The sequence below is a fragment of the Ammospiza nelsoni genome, chromosome 3, assembly GCF_027579445.1.
Source record: "Ammospiza nelsoni isolate bAmmNel1 chromosome 3, bAmmNel1.pri, whole genome shotgun sequence".
Taxonomy (NCBI): Eukaryota; Metazoa; Chordata; class Aves; order Passeriformes; family Passerellidae; genus Ammospiza; species Ammospiza nelsoni.
This window is the reverse complement of record NC_080635.1, coordinates 76,024,761-76,051,266: the sequence shown is the minus strand read 5'-3', so window position 1 is coordinate 76,051,266 and position 26,506 is coordinate 76,024,761. Positions and strand designations below refer to the sequence as shown.

Here is a 26,506-nt window from a genome sequence, read left to right as displayed (position 1 = left end):
GCGGGCCCGGCGGGGCTCTCACGGGGCCGTCACGGGTTCGGGCGGTCCCGCTGCTCCCCGCGTAGGCGGGCCCGCTCCCGGGCCGAGGCTGGGCAGCCCGGGGCAGCTCGGGCACGCGTGTTCCTGTGGGCGCGGCGGGGCGGGAGTTTCAAACGCTGCGTGCGGGGAGCCCGCGCTCGGCTCGCCGGCAGCGCTCGGGGCTGTTTGTGCTCGTCCCGCCGCAAGGATCCGCCGGCGCTGAGGAGGAATCGGCAAATGCTGGAGCGCGCCGCTGCTGTCCTTCGGGTGCGCAGGTTTATTGGCAAAGCTGGGCTGGGGTAACGCCGAGAGAGGGAAAGTTGTTATAAACGTCAGGGCTTTCGTGTTTCGTCTGCCGTGTCTTTCCTCCTTTTTAAAGGGTGAGACGTAAAATGTATGCTTAGCTGTCTTTGCAAGTTACCTTGGTCATGTGTGAAAGTATCTCTGTATGAATTGAATTTCAGCGCTAAATGCTTTCTGTGGTTATTTTTAAGTAACTGGCATTTCTGGCAGTGTAAAAAAACTTAGTAGAGCAGAATGTAGTCTTAAAGCACTATATACGGCATAAAAGCTTCATAGGTTTAGCACATTCTGGCCTGAAGAGACATTGAGAAGCTTTTGTAGGTGAGTGGTTATTTTTACTGTTAACCATCAGTGATTTCTAAGTATATGCAAATAAATCAAGTTCGGTCTTGCTTCTCTGGAAGTTGCCATCTCTCTAGGGTCGGAGGCTTGTGATGAAGGAAGCTGTTAAATAAAATCCGAGTAGACAGATCATTCATGTTAAGAGTAGTTGAGCTATTTGCACACTGAATTCAGATTTAAATATTTTATTAAATACACTCAAAAAAACCAAAGACTGCTACCAGTCTTGCAGGCTTTCATAACTCACTGTTAGATATATATTCAATGTGATGTGAAAAACTTAAGTCCTTAAATAGCTATACTTTATTACAATAAAAAAGTCGACTTTTTTTTTTAGTTTTCAATTTTTATGCTTTTTTATTATCATTTGTAATCTAACCAGATGTAGGGTGTTTGCAGTGTATTTGTCTTTCCCATTAATTAAGTGCTATGTGACACTCCATAATAATATTTAGAAACTAACAGGTGTTTTTTTAAGAAATTGTATTGATGCAGACTAGCAGAAACCAAATTATAACACCAAAAAGACATCTCCCTTCTTTGTTAGGTGTTCTCTCACTGAAAGTGAATTATTGTGCCTGTCTTTTGGGAAGGTTTGGATACTTCCCCTGTGCATCAGAGAAACTGATTATCCTGGACTTCAAGAAATTGCACTTTGTAGCCGTATGCTTGATTTGTATTTTTAACTAATTTTTATGTGCTTGACATACAACAACAATAACAATACTCTGTCTGCATACAACTAAAATGAGGTTCAGTCACTGTAGTAGTTAAAGAAATGGATTAGAGGTCTGGATTCTGTTGAAAGTAAATCTTAATATGACAACTTGGTTTAAAAACAACCTGGAATTGAATAGCTGCCTTGCTTTAAAACAGAATTAGAGTATGAAAGAATGCACCCTCCAAAGGCAGGCTTGCTGTCCTGACAGACTCTGGTGTTAATTGTGAGACCACACAGTGGCTTAGCTCCTCATGTGTCTTAAGCAGATCTCTGAGCACTACTAGGTCATCTAGTCTGATTTTTTCAAAGGAGCATTTTAATTTATCTGATTGTACAGTAGTGTCAAAAGAAGAAAGAAATACAAAACATTCTACGTTGTATTTGATTTTTATATTCTAATATTTGGAGAGAAGAGAGAAAATAAATAAACATGAGACAAACTTTGTACCGTAAGACAGTGCAGGAATAAATTGGTATTGTGAGCGTGGAAAGCAGAGTACGTGCTCGAGGCCTTGTACAAAACTGGCAAGATGTGAAAACCAGAAGAATAATGAAAACAAGAAAATGAGTGTGGTAGTGGGGTACCACGGAGAGTGCAGCTGTGTAAGTAAAGTTACATAAGACAAAGAGATACACCTCCTAGTGGGTGTATGTTTTCCACTGGTGTGCATTATAGGCAGTGCTAGTCCCGCAGTACCAAAGCTGGCACAGTGAAACACACTGGTGTGTTCCTGCAGTCACAGTGTTAGAAATGCCAGGACATTTGTTTGGAAGGCAAATTCAGAAGTCATCATGTTGCACTGAGAGCTTAGTAACAAGTTGGCCCAGTCCCTTTTAAGGGCTCTGTGATTGCCTGAAGTGATAAGTTTGGACTCTGTACCCTAAGTAAGAAGTTGAGAAAAGTAACAATTTTCTGATGAACGTGGATGTGCTGGCCAAGAAAGAGGTGCACCATCCTGAGCCAGGTGTGCATGTTGCAGGGAGCTATTCCCCAGGCATCCAGGGCCAGAATAAAGTACTGCCTCCTTAATACTGCATTGGAGGTCTCTTCACAAATTTCAGTCACTGCTGATTCCCGGCTCAGACAGGCTTCCATCAGCACTGGATTGAAAGTAGGACAGTATGGCAGCTGGATGTTAAGAATGTCTGCAACCTGTGAGCAGCCACAGCAGCAATACCATCTTTTTTTTCCTGAACTCCAACCTGAATTTCCTAAGCCAGAATCTCTGGGTGTTGACCCCTCTTGTATCATCTTGGAATGCAAGGAAAGTTTAAATTCTGTTGTCATTGTAAATATTCCTTAAGTAGCTTTAAGCTACTTCTATTTTAACAGAGAATTTTAATGCGAATCCTACCTCAAATCAGGATGTAAGTTCCTTAAGAATTCTGTGGTTTGTTTTTTTAATAAAACTTGGATTGTGTTTGTGTAAGGGACACGTAAGACTTGGAAATGAATAAGTTTTTGTTTATTTTTTTTCTTTTCCCTGAGTTTGGTTTTATTTATGTTCAGCTTATTATTATATTTATTTATTATTCAGCTTATTCAGTAATGCAACTGTTCCATCCAAAGATGATAATAAACCATCTGTGAACCGGAGTCACTATACTTAGAAGATTTGGAAATGGACTTGGACTTGCCAGTGTTCTTGCCTCAAAAGAGTCGAACTTTTAGTGGCAAATATATTTTTCTTCTGAACCTCACAGTCATAATGCTTCACTTCATGCCATATGCTGAAACTTTTATTTTCTTTGGTCTCCACAGTTAAAATCTACCTTCTGACAACAAGGAAGCGAAAACAATGGGAGTGACTTACCTGTGGCAAATCCTTGAACCTGTGAGGCAGCCTGTCAACATAAGCAGTCTCAGAGGGAAAACACTTGCTGTTGATTTAAGTTTGTGGGTTTGTGAAGCACAGACTGTTAAAAAGATGGTTGGAGTAGTTACCAAGCCACATCTCAGGTATCCATATAAATTATTTGAGCCAAATGTCTTTGAGCTGTATAATTTAAATATGTTACTTATTCAATAGAATTCTAAGAGTAGCTCTGATATGACTGGTGTTTTGATTCAGTTATCACTTATGCTATATATGTAAAGGGTTTTAAGTTAGTTCTAAGTAGACCCCCCCCATGTTGAATTAAATATGTTTAAATCATTCTTCAGGCATTTGAACAAACTTAAGGAAAATGGATATATTTTTAATTTAAATGAGTTGTCTAAGGAATGAGCATGTCTAAGGATCTGTAATTTCAAAGCACTGTTCTCTGCAAACAGTGCTAATAATAATGAAAACACACACAAGTTTTCATAAGTGGTTGTTGTTAATTATCAGTGTAGAATACTAAGTTACTAGATGGTGTTATACACTCCTGTGACTTCTGTTGAATTCAGCACGATGTAAAATATCAGCATGATACAAAATCTCAGAATTTTCTGAGTATAATGTATTAAAATGTTTTATACTTACAAACTCAGATGGATAATTAACTATAAAACTGGCAGGATTACCAAAGTCATTACATTAGTCTGGTAGGATGTCCTGTGTGCAGTGGAATGGAAGCATCAGTCCAGACCTCCAAAGCAAGACAAGGAGTTGAACAGATTGCTACCAAAAAAATTATTTCAGACAGTTGAAAATATTATTTTTTGAGAATTTTTATTTTTAAGTAACTTATTGTTTACAGTGATTTTTTTTTTTATATAATTTGTGAAAATAGAACTAACCTCAAAAGACCAGCTTACTGTTTTTTGCTAGTAGTAAAATTAAATCTACAAAATTAAATCTAGTGTCATGGTCTCTCCATGTCTGTCAAAGTGATATAAATGTTTGATCTACTCCTTTTGAAAGATTGATAGTGGAATTACTGGTTAAAGCATAGGCTGTTTGATATGACTGCTGTTAATTTTACTGTTACGGTCCAAGTATTTATTACTGCAGCCTTGTAAAACTCCACCCCTCAGTGGTGCTGGTTTGCATATGAAAAATTGGCTTTGTAATGGTATCTAGAAGTCAGTCCAATACTACAGCATTCAGTCACTTGGGGTGTACCTGTATTGATAGATCTGGGGTTAATATTTGATATAAAATAATCAATGTAAATACGTGTTTGGAGGCAGATTTTGGGCAGTGAATATATTTTTATTAAGCCTTTTAAGTTTGCTTACATCTTTACACCCAAAAAAACATCCTTTCTGTCCTTATATGGTATTTTCTTGGGAGTTTTGTAAAGCTGCTACAATTTCATAGTATGACAATTTCAGCCTGTTTTGTGGAGAAAAGAAGAAACCTCACAACTTTATAAAAGTTGTAAAGCTTGGTATGTTTATTACGGCGCTGGACACATGCGGAGAATGCTCTCCTTAAAAGGCACACGTACCTCTGAGGATTTCAGATCTCCTTTTATCTCCCCTTCCAAATACATATGCATACAGTTTCACAGTAGGTTCATACATATTCATTCTGTATGACATTTATCACCAGTTCCTCTTTATCAAAAGAATTTGTAGGTCAGGGCAGATCGACCTTGTGATCTTTCTGGTTTTTTCTCTCTGTCTCCTCACTATCTCTGTCCTGCAGTTTTTCCCTTCAGCTTTGGCTCCACAGACTTTTCACCTCTCCTAGACATTTTACCTAATTCAAAATGGATTTTTACTCTGTCACAAGCCAAAGACAGGAATATAGATCAGAGGTTTGTTTAGATTGGGGTTGAGAGTATCATTAGAGGTAAAGGCAATGCTAGGATTTTTCCAGTGGTAGGGTCTGAAAATGTCTGAAGAAATCAGTCTTCACAAATAGTTCAGCTTATGGAACACTTTGCTTTATTGCAGAAACCTATTTTTTCGGTTCTCTTTCTTTACATCAATGGGAATTAAACTCGTGTTTGTCATGGAGGGAGAGGCCCCCAGGCTGAAAGCAGACACCATGAGCAAGAGGAATGAGATGCGCTATGGGCCTTCGAAGAAAGCTGGAGCTGTAAGAACAGGGAGATCTTTATTTACAGCCATGTTAAAAGAGGTGGGTAACTGAGTGTTGAAGTATTTTTAATGTGATAGACAGAAATCTTAACCAAATTAAATACAGGAGCTTGAAATAATTGATAGCTTTTGCTACAACCCACCCCTGAAGGCCAGGTAACTGAGGTTCTTGTTAAGAGATTGCTTCAGGGCAGAGTAGGGTGGAATGGCACTGAATGACTGGTGTGTACATTTTTTACATCTGAGCCAGTTGTGTAAAGGAGGAAATTGGCAAGATTAAAAAAAGCATTATCCCACCTCACAGGATCTGGTTATTGTTGGCCTCACCCAGCCCAAAAACCAGCTTGTTGCTAAACAAAGGCTGGTTTATTGTTGGCATCCTCCCATGGTGGGTGTGCACCCCCTGTGTCATACTGCATCAGAGGTTTCACCATCACACACCCAAAAATTCTCCTGCTCTTTGGCTGGGGGTGCAAACATGGCCTCAGCAAAGCACCTGCTGCTTTTTCAAGTGACCAGTTGTTTGAGTTATTAACCCCCAATATTTCAGTGTCTCACAGCTTTATACACAACAAATGTAAACAATGTTTTGAAGGAATGTGCACCTTTGAAGTCAGGCCTTACAGCATCTGTTAAGTGTTATAGAAGACAAACAGTGTCAGAATAATTTTCTTATTGATATGTTCCTGTGCATGTTGTGCTGTTGTGATTGACAACCATAACAGGATTTATTGCAAAATTTAACTTTGCTGTTCTTTTACGGTGTTAGTATCCATACTGCTTCATATACTCCCAACCCCATTAACCATTTTTGTCTATTCAAAATTCTATGAAGTAGAATTTATGGGCGTTCAGGGCTTCACTGGACTGTACATACCAATTCATGCTTTATTCTAAAATCCTAAAATAAAGTATTTTCTCTGAAATTTGTATGTATATATCGGTGTGTCTTGCACAGTGGTCTAGTCTTGGTAGGATGACAGCATTGTACTTTTCTGCTTGATACTCTTGGGAAGTTTGGCACCTGTTGGAAGATGTTTGTTCTGGCTCAGCATTACTGCTTGAGTAAACAGCATTACTTCTCAAAGATAAATACTCCTTTGATACTACTCTTCAGAAAACATCCTAAATATCTATTTAAAGTGTAAAGATTTTTGTGAAGGAGTGGCCATTAATCATGCTGTGTTCAAGTCCTTTAATTAATACTTAGCTCTTTGTGGATATCTACTATTTCACTGTTACAGGAAATTACTTTTTGCTAAAGTAGTGCTTTCATTGATGAGGTGTTACATAAGCAGAACAACAGCAGCAGTTTTTAGAGGCACTTGTGTCTGAGAAAATGCATGCTAATAAGTGAATTCAATAGCTCAACATTCAACCTCTTTCCTTTTGTGTTCCTTCTTTTAGTGTCTTGAACTGCTGGAGTGTTTAGGTGTCCCTTGGGTTCAAGCAGCTGGAGAGGCAGAGGCAATGTGTGCCTACCTAAATGCAAAAGGACTTGTTGATGGCTGCATTACCAATGATGGAGATGTTTTCTTGTATGGAGCTCAAACAGTTTATAGAAACTTTGCCATGAATGCTAAGGTAATGTATCTCACCCTGTTCCCACCCTTTCTATAGACCCTTTACAAAAATGTAAATAGAAGGAAAGGACTTGAAAAAATATTTCTATGTTATTAAACTTGCCTTGTAGTAGTTGGGTTTGTTTAAAATAGTGTATATAAGACAGGAACATTTTATTTGATTCACTGGTAATTGTTATATTGGCTGTGAGAGGAAAACTACTGAGAAGAGGGTAATATTACCTGTGTTTGTAGTACCATGTGGTGTCTCATATAAAGTTAAATTGCAATTTTTTTCCTATTTCCTTCTTTATTGTGGAGAAGTTGAGCGATTTAATTACTTCCTATAAATTTTACCCTTAAGTCATATGAGAGTGATCAGCCTCCTGGGTCTAATAAGTGTTCACATACTTGCATCTTACAGGATCATTTTATTATTAATATACTTGCAATTAATGCTGTTTGCCCCAATTGGATGTGAATAGTGTAGGGATTGTATCTCTGTATGACAATCAATTTTTGTGATCATTGAAAAACCAAATAATTTATGGCCTTAAACTGAAGTGTTCATTTGTTAAGAATACAATTTTCCAGAAATAGGGAAAGGCTGCTCCAGATTTCTGTAATTTACAATGTTCATCTGAAAGAATTGTTGAAAAAATACATTGGAGATATGAGAAAATCAATAGAACAAAAGAAGTGCACTACAAATAATTAACTCCGAAAAAATAATTAGGGTTGATGGAAGGTTATTTGCTTTGGTGACACCATGTTTGAGTTTTTCCTTGACATGGTTCTTCCATTCAGCTTCCTTGTCATTTATCACCAACAGTGAAGAAGGCAAGCTCAATCTTTCAGGTGTACTTAGGTACATATATAGTTCAGCATAAAGAATAATTTGTGAATGTGCAGGGGCCACACTGTCAGGGGCAGCTGTTCCAGCAAAATGGATCACTTTGGTTTGTTGGCTTCTGGGGGGATTTTTTTGTCATGACTGAGGAAGGAGACAGTGGCCTATGTTTTAATTCATGTTAATCTTGATTCCATTTTGTATTCGAGTCCCTTTACCTTTCAAATATTGCTTTAGTTTATGCCTAATATGTTAGATAACATTTTTATTCTTTTCTTTTACTTAAGTAGTACATTGAAATGTTTACATGCATTTTAATATTTAGGATTACATGCATTCCTGAAACGACTTGGCACAGCCACTAGGATCTGATAATGTTAGTTTTGCCACATTTTTTCTACAGGGAAGAAACAATAAAAACACCTAGAGTCATAGAATATACTGAGTTGGAAGGGACCCATCAGGATCATTGAGTCCAACTCCTGTCTCTGCACAGGACAGCCCAAGAGTCACCATGTGCCTGAGAGCCTTGTCCAAACCCTTTCTGAGCTCTGTCAGGTGTATCTTGGTGCTGTGACCACTTCCCTGGGGAGCCTGTGCCAGTGCCCAACCACCCTTTGGGTGAAACACATTTTCCTGATGCTTGACCCAAACCTCCCCTGACTCAGCTTCATGCTGCTTCTTCGAGTCCTGTCACTGTCACCAGAGTGAAAAGATCAGAGATCAGTGTCTGCCCCTCTCCTTCCCCTTGTGAGGATGTTGAAGGCTGCAGTGAGGTCTCTCCTCAGTGTCCTCCAGGCTGAACAGACCAAATTATTTCAGTCACTCCTCCTACAGCTTCCCCTCAAGGCCTTTCACTATCTTTGTTGCCTCCTTTGGATTCTCTCTAATGAATTCTTAATGAATTTTTCATATTGTGGCATCCAGAGCTGCCCCAGCACAGGAGGTGAGGCTGCCCCAGTGCAGAGCAGAGCAGGACAATCCCCTCCCGTGCCCAGCTGGCCATGCTGTCCCTGATGGCCCAGGACAGGTTTGGCCCTCCTGGCTGCCAGGGCACTGCTGGCTCGTGTTCCACTTTGTATCAAACAGAACCCCCAGGTCCCTTTCCCCGGCACTGCTCTCCAGGCTCTCATTGCCCACTCTGTGCACACAGCCAGGGTTACCCCGTGCCAGGTGCAGAATCAGCACCTCCCTTGTGAAACTCCATAGGATTGGTGAATGCTCATCTCTCCAGTTTGTCTTTCTGCCCTTCAGGAAGTCAACAACTCCTCCTAATTTAGTGTTGTTGGTAAACTTGTTTAGTATTCCTTCCAGTCCTGAAATTGAGTTAACCCTTTTGGTATCAAGTTCAGGATGATAATGAAGATGTTGAGAAGTGGGCTGAGGATAAGACCCCTGTGGAACTCCTCTTGTAGAGGTTGCCAGTTTGATTTAGCCCTGTCCACTGTGGCTCTTTGTGCCTGACCGGTGAGGCAGGTGCTCACCCCTCGTGTAACATGGTTATCCAGCTGTGTGTTGAACCTCTTGGCTTATTTTAGTTTCTTTCAACAATTGATGCCCATACTTGAAGTTCCAGAACTGTAGTTGTTCATGTGGTATCCATGTATTACATTATAAATTTTAATGGCAATTTTTTTTTTTTTTTCTATTTACCCTCTTATGGGGTAGAACCCTTTGCTCTGGATGTGGGTGAATAGGGTGAGTAAGCAATTCCAACTGAATGTGACTCAGGGCAGTTCCTTCCCTGTAACAGAAATAATATGTAATAAATTTCTCTTGCAGGATCCACATCTTGACAGTTACACAATGTCCTCTATTAAAGAGAAACTTGGTTGTGACAGAGAGTCTTTGATTGGGCTAGCAGTTCTTCTGGGCTGTGATTATCTTCCAAAGGTAAGGAATATAATTATTTTTTATTTGGTGCTTACACTGTCTTGAAAAACAAAATTTATCAAGGGAGATATGCATGCTGGGAAAGCTTATGCAATGCATGATTACTGAGATCCAGCAGAAGAAGTGTAGGAAGTCACTGTAAATTTTATTTGTAAATTTTATTCTTTAGCCTTCTAAAAGGCTAACGATATTAAAAATGGTTCATGAACATCAGTCAAAGAGTGTTTTGTCTTGTTCCAAACCTTTTCTATAATGGAGGGGAAGGCAGAAGTTTAGATGCTGATTACATTGAGGCAAGGTGTGAGAACTCCATTGTTTATGAGGATGCTTTGTAACAAGTCACATAAAAGTACATCCCTGGCAGAGGAGCTGTGGAAAATGAGAAGAAAGGGCTTTGTCTGTGCTCTTTGGAAGACTTAGTAGTGATGGTATTGAGCTGTAGTTATTAGTAAAAGCAGTTCTGGATGCAGTACACTCAATACAGTCTTCATAATCAGGTGCATTGGTTCTTTGCAAAAAAGGGTGAAGATGGAAAGAGCTGGCAAGCAATATGTGTGTGTTTTAATAAACTCATACAGTAGTTTGGGTCAGAAGGGACCTCTGAAGTTCACTTAATTCAACCCCCCTGCAGTGAGGGACATCTTCAATTAAAACAGGTCCTTCAGAGCCCCATTCCAACCTGACCCTGAATATTTCCAGAATGGAGCATCCACCACTTCCCTGGGAAACCTGTGCCAGTGTTCTCTACTTCATTGTAACTTCTCTTTTTTGAATTGAACTTCTTTTAGTTTATTATTGCTTTCTACTTCCTTTGCCTTGTTTTATCTCAGGTGCTGTTCAGCATAAGAACAGCTTGTGTGTTACACTGGCAATACAGCTGTAATCTGTCACCTTCTCTGCCCTTAAACTTGGTCAAAAATTTTTTTCTCAATTTATTTTCAACATCTGTAATCACTTGTTGTCATTCCTCTGCACTATGTAATAAAGATGTTTTTGTGAGAATATTAATATTTTGTTTGTAATTAAATAATATTTCATATTTCACTATAGGGGGTTCCAGGAGTTGGGAAGGAGCAAGCTTTAAAGTTAATTGAGACTCTGCAAGGTCAAAACTTATTGCAAAGGTAAAATGGAAATTTCCCTAAGTGTTTTTTATTCCAAGACTTAAGACTAAGTTGTACTTCAACTCCAAGATAAAGTTTGTAATACTTTAAGTTAGGGAGAATATTACCACATTCCATACCTTTTGTTTGCTAAAGGAATTGTTTTGCTAGGCAAGTCTCATATTTGTTTTAAACATGAGCTGGCTCCTAAGTCTTGATCTAGCAGGTATAAGTTGATACATTGGAGTGGAAGTTGTAGGGACTGATGAGACTTGCTGATTTTTAGTTGGGTTGTGGATTAGGATTTGAGATACCAAGTGCTTTCTATGTTATCATAATGTGTGTGTCACTGCTAGAAATCCAACATGAAATGCTGTAAAAGACCCCTGTTTCATAAGTTGAAACACTGTCTCTTGGATAAATGCTTGACAAGTATAAAGAAATTATTTCTCAGTGGTTTAAGTGTGAAAGCCAAAAATATTTCTTGATCCTTTTAACATCATCCTTTCAGGTTTGAGCAGTGGAAGGAACAATTTCGGCATGATGATAATCCACATTTGGTTGTTAAAAGGGTAATTCACTGTTCAGAGTGCCATCATCCAGGTCAGTGTGAAAAGTGCTGAGCTGTACTTTTAGTCTCATTGTTTACTTTTATTTTGGGATGATGGATTTTGTTTTACTGGGTTTTGGGGTATTTTCTGCTAGCATTAAAAGCGCTTTTCAGCTTCCATCTTCACGTTTTCAATATTGTGTATATGTGCCCTTATATAAACACTTTCAAGGCTTGGGACTAATTTTATTCAAATGTGAAACTAGTTGAGAGCAGATGTAATGTTGTCATAATGCTGTTGTGAGATCCCAGATATTTGCCTTTTTAACATGATCAGTAAAGACAGCATGCTGTACTCTATATTGCCTAGCAGCTATTTTTTTAGTTGCTTGAACTGGTCCTGCATCAAGAGGACCAAATCTCATCATTGATGAGGTATGTGGCAGTGTTTTTTCAAGAAGAAATTAATCCCAAGTACCCTGATTTTGGTATCATCTTTAATCAGTGAACTCATTCAAATCCATCATTTGGTGAAGGAGAAGCCTGATTCAAATATATTACTTATGTGTGTTTTACAGGTTATCACACATTCCTTCTGTAGTTTTTTGATAATAAGTTTCCAGCTTAAGAGCTGGAACTGTTGAGGGAAAAAGTCTTCAGAAAAATGGAAGCCTGCATTTCTTTTTCAGTTTTTACTATAGATTCATAAATGCAACTAATGCAGATCTGCTTACAGCTGCCATTCACATCGCATTCATACTTGTTCTGAGTGTTGTATTTGTAATACTGCCTTTATAGGTTTGGAGATTTTGGGAACCCCTTTCCTCCTCACTTTGTGTGTCTGTTGCTATAGGATCTCACAAGGAACATGAGCACAATGGATGTAAATTCTGTGCAAGTGTGAGATGCTGCAAACCCAGTGACTCCAAACACTGCTGCCCCTGTGCATGGCATCAGTGGGAGCGAGTGAAACAAGCAAATGCGTTGGAGGACAGTATCAGAAAGTAGGAATGGCCTGAAAATTTAACTGCTTTTCCCTGCATTCATATGCAGGGTGAGCATTTAGATGCATCGTTTTTTTCCATTTTTTCTCAGTTCCTAACACATTTGTTTTTACCTCCAGAAAAGCCATGAGCTGTGAGGGCTTTCCATTTTCTGAGGTAACAAACAAGCCTGCTTAATATCAATTGCCTTAATCAATTAGTTTAAATTTCAGCTATTTGTCCTCTCATAAATTGTTTCTTTTATGTTGTATCTCAAGGTTATCCAAGAGTTTCTTGTAAACAAGAATAAATTGATCAAGATCATGGAATGTCGAAGGCCAAATTTATTGTCCTTTCAGGTATGTAACAAAATATTGAATATTCAGCTTTGTAGTATTTTATTTATTCCTAAGTAAGTGATCATAGTGATCTTCATTGGTAATTTTACTTGAAATAAGAATTAAAGAATCTTGCTACAACATCCTAGTATACCTCACTGTTTTGAAAGCCTAAAGTTGAAGACTTTGGAAAAAATCAGTTGCTGTAAATAACTAAATAGAAAAGAAGAAGAAAGAGAAAGCTCACCTGTCATTGTTTTGTTTTTCATTGTCCAATAATGCTAGGTGGGGGTGAGGGTGTTAATATATGTACATTAGCATTGTTTTCTAGGAAGGCTTTTTACTTATTTTTGATTGGCAAAATCAGATCTCTTACAATGTTTCATTTTTTTGGTTTGATGACAGTGTAAGAATTACAGATAGTAGAGTAGATCACTTAAACAATGTGGCTTTAAGGAAAATCCACGTTCATTGTCTCACATGTGAAATCCGTAACTTTCACAGCTCCTGGTAGAGCTGATGTGAACCTGAGAAGGTGTTTAACAACTGTCTTATCCCTGCTGCTGCCACCACACAACTGTTCCCTTGGCTTGTCACTGACAGCTGATGAATGTGCCCTGCCAGGGGTGGCTGTTCCCTCCCTTGGCAGTGAGGTGTTGGTGGGCATTACACCAATATACAAAAGTACTGTAGATGTTTTAAGTATTTAACCCAGTGTCCCAACTACATAACTATCTAAGTATGTTATCTAATAGAATAAAGAAAGTTTTAAAGTTTGGGATTTTTTTTTTTATACAAACAGCTATTTGCTGCAGAGAAGATGGAATGGACCAAGCATTATGCTTGTAAGAAGCTGTTAGCACTTTTGACACGTTATGATATGATCCAGAGAAAATCTGGAAACGTTGATTCAAAACAACTGCAGGCAATACGGTAATGTGGCTTGATTTCTTGAACTTAAAATGTTTACTTCTGATGCCAGATAAAAACCACAAAGCTTTTCTGAAAAAAAAAAATATGGTTTTCTTCCATCTTTGTTTCAGGCTTTGTGGTTGTTTTGAATAGAGGTAAAAATTCAGATCAGTGCACCAATTCTACTACTACTGCACAAATACATAGAGCAGTTTCATTTGAACTGGCAGTGCTTGTGTTCTCCTATGCTTGCTCTTTGTTCCTTTTCCTTAGATCTGTCTCAGTCCTCTTCTCAGGTTTTTAGCATACATTTGATTGAATTCTGTGTCTCAAAATAAGGGTTCAGGCTTAGAAATGCACATCAGCAAAATTAGTCATAGTCTCTGATTGCTTATCAGACCTACCAGCTGTCATTGTATTATGTGTCAACGCTACTTTTCATTCAGGACTGCTACACTGAGGAATGGAAAAATGGCCAAGTATACAGTTACTAAAAATGGACATGCAGGGAAGAAAAAGCAAGATAAGCATGCAGTTACTTTCTCCCAGAATACTTTCCCACCATCCAGATTTCTGTTACTTAGGAATTTATTGAGCCAGAATTAGCAGTTTCTTATTCTGTCAGCCCTCAATGTAATTGATTTTTTTAATGATCTAATCTCTTCCTAAACTTAAGTCAACTTCTAGAATCTACAGTGTCTGTTGGCAAATCTGAACTTCACTTTGTGAAGGGAATTGTGACTTATTTTAACTTTATCTGATGATTTTGTTTTCCAAATGAAACCCAAATTCTCCCTGCCTCCCTAATTCTTTTATTGGAAGAAGGTTAGTAATTTTTCCACACTAGTCGCGGTTTTTAGACATTAATTTTGGGGCACAGGAGAACCATCAATAGCAGTGTGATAGTATCACTTCTAGGTTGATGTGTCATAGTCTTGAATTAGTACTTTTAGAAATGCTGATGTATTCAGTGTTACCTTTCAAAAGATTGGGGAGATTGGTTGGAGAATGCTTTTAAAATAGATTGGCAAGATAAGTTACTAGTATTTACCTTTATGAATTAATTCATTGACATTCTCTGTTTATAACACTTTCTGGTGTTTCAAGAGTTTAAAAGAGAGATGGTGCATGCACTGGAAGATTTCTTTTGTTAACAAGTGTTTAAAAATGCAGTAATGGTTCAGCAGGATCAGCATGATCCTACTCTTCATGCACAGGAAGCTACTAAACTGGGGTTTAGATAGACTTTTTAGAAAAACCTCAGTGACTGACTGTCCCGTGCTCAGTTCAAGTTGTCTCTATCTTTTGCATGAGAGCATGAGGATAAATGACCCTGTCTGATCATTCAGAACATTACTGTCCAGGGCAGCAGCCTTCTCTGGCATTAGTAGCTTAAAATCAAAGAATCACTCGGTTTGGAGAAGTCCAACCATTAACCCGACACTGACAAGTCCACCACTAAACCGTGTCCCTCAGTTCCACACCTACACATCTTTTAAATTAAATATCTCCAGGGATGGTGGCTCAACAACTGCTCTGGGCAGTTTGTTCCAATGGTTGACAACCCCTTCCATGAAAAAATTGTTTCTAATATCTAATCTAGTCCTCTCCTGGTACTGCTTGAGGCTGTTTCGTTTCCTTTCTTACCGCTTGTTACTTGGGAGAAGAGACTGACCGCACCTGGCTTCAGCCTCCTTCAGGCAGTTGCAGAGAGCCATGAGGTTTTCCCAGGACTAAACACCCCCAGCTTCTTCAGCTGCTCCTTTCACACTTGTGTTCCAGACCCTGCGTCAGCCCCAATGCCCTTCTCTGGACATGCTCCAGCACATCCAGTACCACCCCTTGTGGTGAGGCCCAGAAATAGACACAGGATTTGAGATGTGGCCTCACCAGTGCAGGTGGATGGATGATCACTGCCCTGGTCCTGCTGGCCACTCTATTGCTGATCCAGACCAGGATGCCACTGGTCTTCATGGCCACCTGAACACACTCTGGCTCATGCTCAGACCAGCACCTCCAGATCCTTTTGCTCTTGACCACTTTCCAGCCACGCTTCCCCAGCCTGTAGCACTGCAGGGGTTGTTATGACCCAGGGGGCAGGACTTGGCCTTGTTGAACCTCACACCATTGGCCTCAGCCTCAGTCCAGCCTGTCCAGATCCCCCTGCAGAGCCTTCCTGCCCTCCAGCAGGTCAGCACTCCTGCCCAGTTTGGTGTTGTCTGTGGACTGACAGAGAGTGCACTTGATCCCCTCATCCAGGTCACTGACAAAGACATTAGACAGGACTGGCCCCTGTAGTGAGCCCTGGGAGCCCCATGGGTGACTGATGTCCGGCTGGATTTAACTCCACTCACCACCCCTCTGGGCTTGACTATCCAAGCCATTTTTAATCCAGTGCACTTATCCCAGCCATAAGCAGCCAGTTTCCCCAGGAGAAAGCTGAGGGAAATGGCATCAAGGGTTTTACTGAAGTCTAGGCCGACAACATCCACAGCCTTTCCCTCATCTCCTAAATGGGTCACCCTGTCAAAGAAGGAGATCAGGTTGGCAAGCAGGACATGCATTTCAGGCAGGTCAGCTGAAGATACCAAACTGATGTTTGTAGGAGACTGCATTATGTTTGTATCTTACAGAAAAACTTTTTTTATTTTGTGTGAATGCTCTTCTGAGTGTCAAATAAAAATGTTTCAGTGGTCAAATCTATACTCCAGATTTTGCTGTATACAGAGTAGTGTATTTTATTTAAAGATGTAGTAATTTCAATTTCATGAGAAGATTTTTTATTTCTCTCAATCATTCCAAATTAGAATATTGAAATATTTTTAGATTTAAGTCTAGATTTCAGTCTTTTAATGGACTTCCTCTTCTTACAGGATTGTTAAGACACGTGTTAAAAATGGAATTCCTTGTTTTGAAATTGAATGGCAAAAACCAGGTGGGTCTGGTTTCTATGTACATTATGGAACAAAACAGTTCATAGAAAAAGATAAAATCAAGCTTTAAAGAGGACAAGAGTTTGGCAACACTCTAAGGCAATGGAATGTGGGTGAGATTGGAAACTGTTCTGTGGAAATAACAGGAAATAAGCATCAAATTCCACATATCCTGAAAGAAAAAGCAGTGCTTTAAAGAAAACAAATTTACCTAGAAAGCAAGGGACTCAGTCTTCAGCTGCTTGTTCTGGTACTTGTAAATAAGACCTAAACTGTGTATTTCATACCTTATTTCACTATGTACCTGAAGCTGTCACTGTTTACTAGCCACAAAATTTTCTGTGCTGCCAGACTCCTCCATGTAGTGTGTGCATTTGTGCCAGGAGACTGGCAGGAAGAGAAAGACCTCACTTGTAGATAAATCTCAACTATCATACTATTTACTTTTTATGTACCTTCTTTGTATTCAAGTCTTTGCTGTTTGGTTTTTCATTCCCGACTTTGACATGTGTATATTCATATCAAAAGTACATTCATTATTTTTTCAGAACATTATGTTGATCCAGAAGATGAGCCTGTGGAGTTGTTTGTAGTCACAGTAGAAGAAGAGTCTTTGTTTCAGGCTGCTTATCCTGATGTTGTTGCCCTCTATCAAGTGGAAAAGTCAGACATTGTTCAGAAGAAACAGAAAAGTAAGTCCAGAAGCTTATTTCATGTGAATCTATGTGTCTTGCCAGAATGCAAAAAACATTTCTTCCACTCTTGAACAATATAATGCCAAAGCAAGATGAGTGGACTGGGTTTAATCTTAGTATTCTATACTTTTGCACTAAGAAATATGTGATTTATATGCCATTCAAAGTGCACTTTTTATTATTTTTCTTTTCAGAAAAGAAAGACAGATCAGAAGAAAAGGAATTGCCAGATTCTTATGCTGAAATTACCAGCCTTCTGTCTCAAATTAATTTAAAGCCTACACACAGAATTCTTCCTGTGCAATACTTCATGTCAGATACAAAATCTCCTCCAGAAGATCAGACACAGCAGAGAAGTACTGCATCAAAAGATGTAGCATTACCTTCAGCTTCCTGCATAACATCAGTTCATGTGTCAACATCAGCAGCTGCTCTTGCTGACTCATCTGTGCCCTCACAGTGCACTAAGTATTCAGGGATGTCATCCTCTTCCTTTGTGCCTGGTCTGAAACTGAGCAGTACTGGTGGGAAAGGACCCTCCTTCAGCACCACACCAGCCCATGGAGGTGATGACTATGATCCAGCAGCTGACTTAACCACATGCATAAAACACTCACATCCACTAAGTCATGAAACAGTAAGAAACAGCTCAGAGTATTCTGATGTTACACAGTCTGGTATGCATTCTGATAGTGAAGATGATTTGTTCACAAATTACGCTGTGGGACAAATTCAGGAGTGGTCTTTAAGCGAGAGAATACTTAAGAAGGCTTCCATTCCATCACAGCCTTTGTCTGAAAATGCAGTGCAACTGGAGTCTTTGAATTGTTTTAAACAAACAAAAGAAACATGGAATCTTGATAGAAATCATGTCTCTTCCTCATGTCAGTTAAATAATCCAGTGCAGGATAATAAAAATGTTCTATCAGAAAACTCTGCTAGTGAATCCAGCCTACATATCTATCAAGATGCATACAAAAAAGCTGACATCCTGGCTAAAATGGTGCAAAAAGACCCTTCCAGAAGTGGTTCAGCATCTCTAGCCTGCAGTGGGAAAACAACAGAGACACTTCATCCTGGGTGGGAAATGCTTCCAGCATCTCAAAAGCCAGCAGATGCAACTGGCTGTCACATTAAAGAAGCTTGTATTGAAACTACTTGGAAAGTTTCTTCTAAGAAGAGTGTCTGTCAGAACAGATGCTCTTCCAGCGAAGACAGTGATGATGGGCACGTGGATAAAATCCTGGTTTATGAGCAGCAGAAAAGGCAACTGAACCCTGGCCAGTTTAAGAAATGTTTTACAAAGAAAAAGGGTAGCATTGTTACTAGCAAGAGGACAAACAGTGACTCAGCCCTTACAATTAAGGGGAAGAATAAAATGACCAATTTAGAGAAAGCTGCCAATGGTTTCTCAGTGCAAGTAGCTCCAAAACCATCCTCTTTAGAGGAAGTTAATTGTTCCCAAAGTCCAGAGAGACCAATTGAAAGATTGGGTTCTGATCCCACACAGCAAGAGAAAAGCGCTGCTCTGACTTCTGCGTGGGCAGACAGTCCCCTTCCCCTGTCTGAAAGACTGAAAAGAAGAATCAAAATGAATTAGGTTCTCCATAAAATAGATTATGATAGCAATTAACTGTCAGTTCTCGAAGAGTTCTTTCTCAGAGTTTCTGCAGTATGCTCTATCAATCTTATGTGGACACAGTTTTAATGAATAGGAAGTGCTGGCACTTGAGCTGAAGTTTGAAACAAAAATGTTAACAAAAGTGCCAAACGGTTGATTGTAGGCAAGTATCAGTCATTCTGTGTGTGTTTACATTCTGAACTTGATACATAAGCATCAGGATACAGTATGCAAGGATGAGGGAGATTTATTTAAGAAAAAGGGGTTTTTTTCCCAATCAGTTGTGCAGGTTTTGTCTTGCTTACAAAAACACTTACTAGAACAGTGCCTGCAGTGCTGTTGAACTTTCCTAATAAGACAAAACGATGCAGCATTTTTAAACTGAAATTCTCCATTCTCCTCTACTAATTTAATTCTGCAAGTTTTGAAATGGGTTTTGAAATCCTGTGTTTCTGGTTGTATTGACCATCTCTGAAGGACCAGATAGAGACACACAGCAGATGGACCTCAGAGAGTAGCTGAATTTATATCTGCCATGCGCCATAATAAGCTGTTCTTCGGAGGTGCACCTCTTCCAAAGAGTGGGATAAGCCATGTAAGGATATTCTGGTGTTGTAGCTGTCATATCTAATATTTAAAGAAATTTGATGACTAATTTAATTCAATTTACTTAGGGCATTTTTTCTTAAAGAAGGTTGAAATCTCATCTAAAATTCACTTCCATTCATAACAGAGTGAAAGTTAAGTTACAATCTAGTTATCATATTGCAAGTCCTTTGAATATCATGTTTGGGTGTTTTTTAAAAGGGGAAACTTGAGTACAGTTTTGAAAGTGCTCTTCCTACCTCTTTACTGCAGAAGCAGTCTCTGTTCATACACCAAAAAAAGTTGTTCTCAACAGTTGCCTGTTGGAGGAATACCTCCTTGTCTGTATTAGGTGTTTGTAACTTCTGTGCACCAGCCAAAAGGAAAACAATTCTTGCCAAGACATATTGTTAACAAGAGAAATTAGAATATCTGTGCCTTAGTAAAAATGTCAGTTCTTCATCATGGTCAAGGACCAAGTTTGAAAGTTGAATTCCAGATGTGTATAAGGAAGACATAGGTAGCCTATAGCCAATATAGTCTGTAATTAGACAAAATGGTACTTTCTTAGTTTACTCTGTGGGAAGATGGAAAAGTTTTATTTATAATCGATTTTCCAAATGAGAGATGTATTCTGGAAATGAGAAAAAAAATCGAAAATAATGGAAACTTAGTTTTGAAGATGGTCTTTGACTTCTGGAACCTCTTAAGCACCCAGCTGATGTGAGAAGGTAGCTGGAAGAACAGAGTTGTGAAAGAGAGTAAGAGTCACCTGGGAATTTTAAAGGGAGAGATTCATAGCATGACAGAATGATTTGGGTTGGGGCAGATCTTAAAAACATCCAGTTCCAACCCCTGTACTATGGGCAGGGAACAATTCCTTATGCAGTGGTCAGTAATGGAGAGATCTGAGTGGGGGTTTTTTTTGTGGAAAAACACTGGTTTTGGTTATGTATGGGTTTTTTTTTGTTTTTTTTTTTGCTGATGGTTTTGAATACTGAAACTTGAAATCAAGTGTTTAAATTTTGATTAATAAAAATGCCAACATCATGTGAACACACTCACTTTTGTTCCCTCCCAGGGTATGAGAATGTGCTCTTTTGTTGGGGGGATTATTAAATTTCATCCACAATGTGTGGATTTCTGTGATTTAGAGCTTTCTTTAGAATCGAGGGGCCAGAGTGGATTTTGGAGGGAATTTTCTTTGTTTTCCAAGTCTGCTTGAGATGACTGCTTCAGTGGATGAGTAGGTGAAAATACTGTCAGAATTATGTGAATTATGAAAGTCAGAAATGAGATATATTAAGAACTGCAGAGGAAAAAATATTATGTTGCTGATTTTTCCTGCTAATTAATTGGATTTCACAAGTACGGGTCAAGCATGAAAAGCAGAAAATTTTCCATTTTTTCATATGTAATGCATCCAAATTTTGTGCCAGTTTTCTACCACTGCTGTAGAAGCAGCGATAGATGTAGGGAAAAAAAAAACTGTAGAATGTTCCCTCTATTTATGCTGTAGCTGCTCATTACAGTAAATAAAAACATTTATCATTGGGGATGACTGTTGCTTGAATTAAACTTGTGATTCATTACAGAAGGGTAATTACAGTTTTTAAATTGTTTTGGTTTCTCATCTTTATGTAATTTACTCAATCTAAAGATTAGGGATGGTTTTTCTTTGGAGCTTTTTACTGTGCTGACTGCTTTGCAACCTCTCACACTTGTGAGAATGATGTTTAAGTAAATTGAGGGGGTGTAACATAACTTTCTTCTGCAGAGAATGTTTCTCCAGGATTGTGTTAAACTGCCTGTAAGAATAAATCAGTTGATGCATCAACTTCATGAGCCTGAACAGATTTTCATTTATCATCTGTCCTGATCTGTGTGAAATGGCTCTACCAGGGTGCTTCATACAAAGTAATAAAAATGTACCTACCATGGAGGTGGGGCAGGTAAGGGGCTCATCCTTCTTAAAGTCATTTTCTGAAAGGTTTTCTGCACAACTGTTGTCCCAGCCTGAGTACTTTGCTCTTGCTGGCATCCCTCTAGCTTGAATGATGCTCACAGAGATATAGAGCAGAGCCATAGGTTCCGTCTTAGCAGGGTAAATATTTCCACTTACAAACAGTACTAAACACTAAATGCAGCTCATTTGTTCAGCACAGCTTGACAAAGGGAAACATTTACTTGGCATTCCTCAGGATTGTAACTTATTATTTCTTGTCCACAATCAACAAGAAAGGAAAATAAATGCTGCTTACATAGACTTTATACATAGAGAGCTAGAAAAAAAATATAATTTAAAAGATCACTTCTCAATGTCTCTGTATCCCATTGTCATTTTTCCATAGGTGGAGATTACTGAAATACTTACCCACATGTGAACCTACCTAACAAACACAAAAATTTGATGAATATAATAAATGTTTTGATAGTCAACCAAGAAATTTCCTAATTTGAGAAGGGATTTATTTAACTTTACACAGCATTGGCTCTGTGTTCTTGTGTCAAGGGAGATCCTTGGAAATGGAGTGGCAAAAGCGACTAATGGCAGCTGTTACTTGAGACAAGATAGTCTTTTCATGTCTAAAAAGGTGTCAGGCCCTGCCATATTATAACAGCAGATAAAAGGAAACTGCAGTTAGAATATTACTGGGAGTTGTTGTAAACCCAAGTGCTACTGACAAAACCGTAAACTCGGCGCTAGATTTGGCGCTTTTTCCTTCAGGAAACAAAACACTTTAACTGTTTCAAGAAAACAAAATTACAATTGGTGACAGAACCACTCTGCACATTTCTCCTGCTCGTGTATCCTGCATTACAGCTACCATCAGTACTGAATTTAATTTCATCACATAAGAAACTTTAAAATTCTTTAAGCCCAAGCCTTGTGTCCACCCCTACCCCAATATCCCTTGACCAAGTTGTACAGGTTTTGCCACTTCAGGGACTGAGCATAACTGGAGAAAGGGACATACCTTTGAAAATCTTCTCCATTAGAAACAGCTAGCCCTACTAAAATTCCTGATGGATATTTAATTTTCAGTAGCTGCCTGAATAAAAATCAATTAAGGAAAAGAATCAGGAATACTTTAAATGCCAATGTAGTGTAGAAGTAGCTCTACATTAGCATTTGTTATTTGAATATCTTATTTTAAAATGCGATTTGCTCTCCTAGAGCACCTCTGCAGCCAGCTTGAAGCTCAGCTAGTTGTCTCACCAAATATTTTTCACAAACATTGGATCTGTGGTAAGTTTTGGGTATTATTTGGTACATGGTAGAAGGAATTGTGAGTGTGGTCTGTTTTGGATAATTTCAGGGGCAAACTAGATGAGCCCTTGCATGCTTAGTTGTCCATGCCAAGATCCCAGTGTTGCCCTGGCAGTGACACCACATAACAACAGATGAGATAGGCACAACTCTAGAAACTCCAAGTTTTAACTGCCTCAAAACCCTAGAAACAGTCCAAGTTTTAACTGCCTCAAAACCATGAAATTTGTGGCCCCCTTTGAAGCTGAATTCAGGCTATCTTTCAGCCCAACATGACTGCCGCATCCCAGAGCAGATTTAGCCTTTAAGCTTCTGTCTCTCAGCCCACTGCAGTATACTGTGGACATTTGCTTTGAAGCTTTTGCACTGGAGAGTTAAATTTGCTGCTTGATCTACAGCTGCGTGGGAAAGAGCCCTGAACTCAGTCTCAGAATCCCCAAAACCTGGAGTTTAATGGAACAAACTGGAAAAATGGACATCCACATGCATACCTAATGTACAGGGGCTTCATAGGACTTTATCTCCAGACTAATGTGGTACTTGTTTTTCTAATTATTGAGTGGCTTTTTACCAAATCAGACCTGCCAGTTAGAAATGTGGAGTAGAGTCTGATTTCTGCTAATTAGGGCCATGCCTTCCTAATGGAAAGAAATCAGCAGTGGTTCTGCTGACAGTCTGCTGGGCAGCCAGCTCACATGTGCTGCCCTAAGCTGGGATGTGGGCTGTGTCTGGGCTGTCTTGTCACATCCAAGAATACAGAGGGTACAGCAGGGGTACATGAGGATGCAAAGGATTTGCCTTGAGGAGTAATCAAAAAACTGAAAAAGAGGGTGCTGATATTAGAGAGAAGTTTAGGAAATCCAATAGAAAAGCAGGAAATAGTACAGTGGGGTGGCACAGGGCATATATGAATCCTGCATCCCCAAGCACTTGTGTTGCCAGATTTGGTATAACCTCCCGGCAAAGCCCAAGGCATGCAGATCAGCAGCTCTGTACTCCTTCGTACAAACCCAGCCAAACTGTTGTCCTCACTGTCTATGGCTCCTACAATGATTTTTAGTGAGTCATGCACAGCCCAGTATCGACCCCTGCTTTTCTATTACCTTTTAACCTGAAAAATACAAGATTTTATGGCATGGTTTCAGATAGTGATTTGTGTTCTCTGTGTTTATTATTTATTATGAGATGTGTGGGATTTGTAGGTGTTCTTCCTATCAGTCATGTCCAAGGGAAGGTGATGGCTTTGTGCTCAAGCATCTCCAAGCAGAAATACAACATTGTTCTGGTGCCTACTGAAATGCCATCATCAAAGGGGATGTTACTTTGTTTCCCTCTCTAAAAATCCTTTTTCTTCTTGCAGATTTCTTAGAATTTGCAAGAAAGATATCTGGGAAAAGTTGTAGCCTCATGATTTTTGTTTGTGATTTCTAAAGAAATACTGTTTTCAGTTGATGGCATTTTGTTGTTTTTCCCCCCTATTACAGTCAGTTGCTGGCTGCTATGGTTTCTAGGATGGTAATGGTAAAACTCATAGAACATGTTATTCTGCTGTTCTAAGAATATTGTTTTTAGCAATACCAGAAGAAAATGCTACAATAATCAGATAGATAAGGAGTTCTGAGATACAATAATGAAACCAAGCAGGATGAACAGTGATATTTTCTATTTGGGGTTCATGGTGACTTTTTCAACTTCAAAGGCCAAGTTTCTATTTACCAAACAAACCTTTATCCAGAACCTTCTAATCCAGCACCTTCCACACTGTAATCTCTGGTGTTAGTGGTTTGGAAACTGGGCTGAAAAATATCTTGTGATAACCTATTGGTTTCTGTATAACAACCCAGCATATTTAATAAAAAATATTAAAAGGCTAGTAATTCTTTGCTTGTTCTGTTCTCAACAGCTCACCACTGAGGTTTTACTGAGAGAACATTCCTCTCCCCACAGTGATAATCTGAAGAATAACTGTGTAAAATGGATGTGTGGCTCTGGCATTGAAAATGTTGGAATTTTTACAGAGAACTGAACAAGTCCACCAAGATTATATTCCTACCAATAACAGAGGTGTTATCTTGCAAAAACTTCTTTGTGATAGTATGTTTACCTTGTAAGATACCAGTAATTTAAGTGTGGTTTTTTTTTTCTTTTCTACTACAACACAAACTGTGCTGGGAAGCTCTAAGTTACAGATTCAGGAAAAATCACTATCAACAATCATTGGTGTCTTCCAATGGCAAGGCCACTCCCACCACAAAAGCCAAAGACTTGGAGCTGCTCTGACATGACAGGGAACAAGAAGATTTCAAAATTGTGGGGTCCTCATCCATATGATCTGGTACAGCCCTCTTATATGAACATCTTAGAACCTTGTTACTCCTGCCTGGAGAAAAGACCCGAGTTGGAATATTGTGATTAACTGTACTGATAACTTGAAATACAACCCAAGCAAGTGACTGTTGTGGGATGAATGTTTCAGGGAGGGAATATATTAAAAATCTGACCAACAGAAGAGCCAGTGAGGTACAAAGTGTCCATGGTGCAGGCAGAATTTACCAGAAAGATATTCTGGGAAGTCCCACCAGACTCACCCAAGGACACCTTGTGAAGAAGCTTGTGGAGCTCAGGGTCCCCACCCAGCTCCTCCCAGACATTGCCTTGTCCAACCCAACCAAGAGCTTTCTCACAGCAGTCTCTCCTCTTTCAAGTTCCAAATAAAGTTCACTTAACAAAACCTCTCTCCAGTTCATTTAACAAAATACAGTGCTAGGACTTTCCCTAATAAAGTACAGTGTGATTGTGGGGGGTTATAACTCCTGCTCTTTTAGTCAGTTAAATTGATCAAATATTCTATGACATCACTAAAACTATTAATAAAAAACTCCAAGACATAGTACCTCTTAGAAAAATAATTATGTTTGCAGAATGACAGCCAATAGTAAAGATGAGTGCAGCATCTGTCTGGAGAACACACAATTTAGGAAGTGCACATTAAAAAATTCCTCTAAATGTATTTCAAACTAAGAAGCCAGTTGATAATTACTATTATATCAATCACAGTAGCTCATAGTTTGGCAATAAAAAGGAGTGGCTTATTTTAAGTGCTCTTTTATTAATTTATTATCACAGATCTCACTTTAATAACAACATTATGTGATCGTGTATTTTATTTATGGATTATTTGAAGAATCGGTTATGCAGATATTCGGATTAGTGGGCTATCAAACCATTAGCCAAATAAATCTAAAGGTAATAAAACTCACAGGAAGATAGATGGCTTTCTTTTTCTTGTTCTTTTCAGCTAATTCAGGCTAATTTAAGCCTTTCACAGAATGGTGATAATGAAGGATTTGTTCTCAGCAGAGTTATGGCAGGTGATTTGCATTTGAAAGTTTGACACATTTATAGGCTTTGATCTTTTCCCCTCAGTGCTTGTGCCCCTGGCCGGACACCTAGGATCACGTTTTACCAGGTGGAAGATCTAAGAGCAAAAGTAGCTCTAAGAGTCACCCTGAAGATCTAAACTAGAAAAAATAATTAAACTATTTGTGTCCAGAAAATACTTTATTGCTGAATTTGAGTGGCCTTTATATAATACTGGAAATAAAAGACATTGAGACTTCTGTTATTAGAGTTTATTTTAAATTAGAGAAAGTCCTCATGGAAAATTTTAAAGAATACAATCTGGTGGTCCACTAGCTATTAAGATTGGCTTCTTCCACAGGTTTGAATTTATCACTGAAAAGAACTTTTTGCTGCAGAACACTTGAAGAATTTTGACACCAAGTGAGAAAAGACTGTGGCAGCCATGGAGCCACTTATTAAATATTATTTAAATTTTCGCTTTGCTAAA

At 38.9% G+C, this 26,506-nt stretch overlaps 1 protein-coding gene across 1 annotated transcript; it reads left to right on the top strand.

Annotated features, from left to right (window-relative positions):
• The first annotated feature begins 202 nt into the window (after positions 1 to 202).
• GEN1 (GEN1 Holliday junction 5' flap endonuclease) lies at positions 203 to 21,132 on the top strand. Its single transcript, XM_059468493.1, has 14 exons — positions 203 to 285; positions 3,147 to 3,344; positions 5,214 to 5,400; positions 6,768 to 6,944; positions 9,555 to 9,665; positions 10,716 to 10,789; positions 11,280 to 11,371; positions 12,172 to 12,322; positions 12,442 to 12,478; positions 12,580 to 12,660; positions 13,442 to 13,572; positions 16,425 to 16,486; positions 17,033 to 17,176; positions 17,374 to 21,132. Exons 2-14 carry the CDS (start codon positions 3,184 to 3,186, stop codon positions 18,777 to 18,779), a joined length of 2,814 nt encoding a protein of 937 aa, XP_059324476.1. The 5' UTR covers positions 203 to 285; positions 3,147 to 3,183; the 3' UTR covers positions 18,780 to 21,132.
• Positions 21,133 to 26,506: the final 5,374 nt, after the last annotated feature.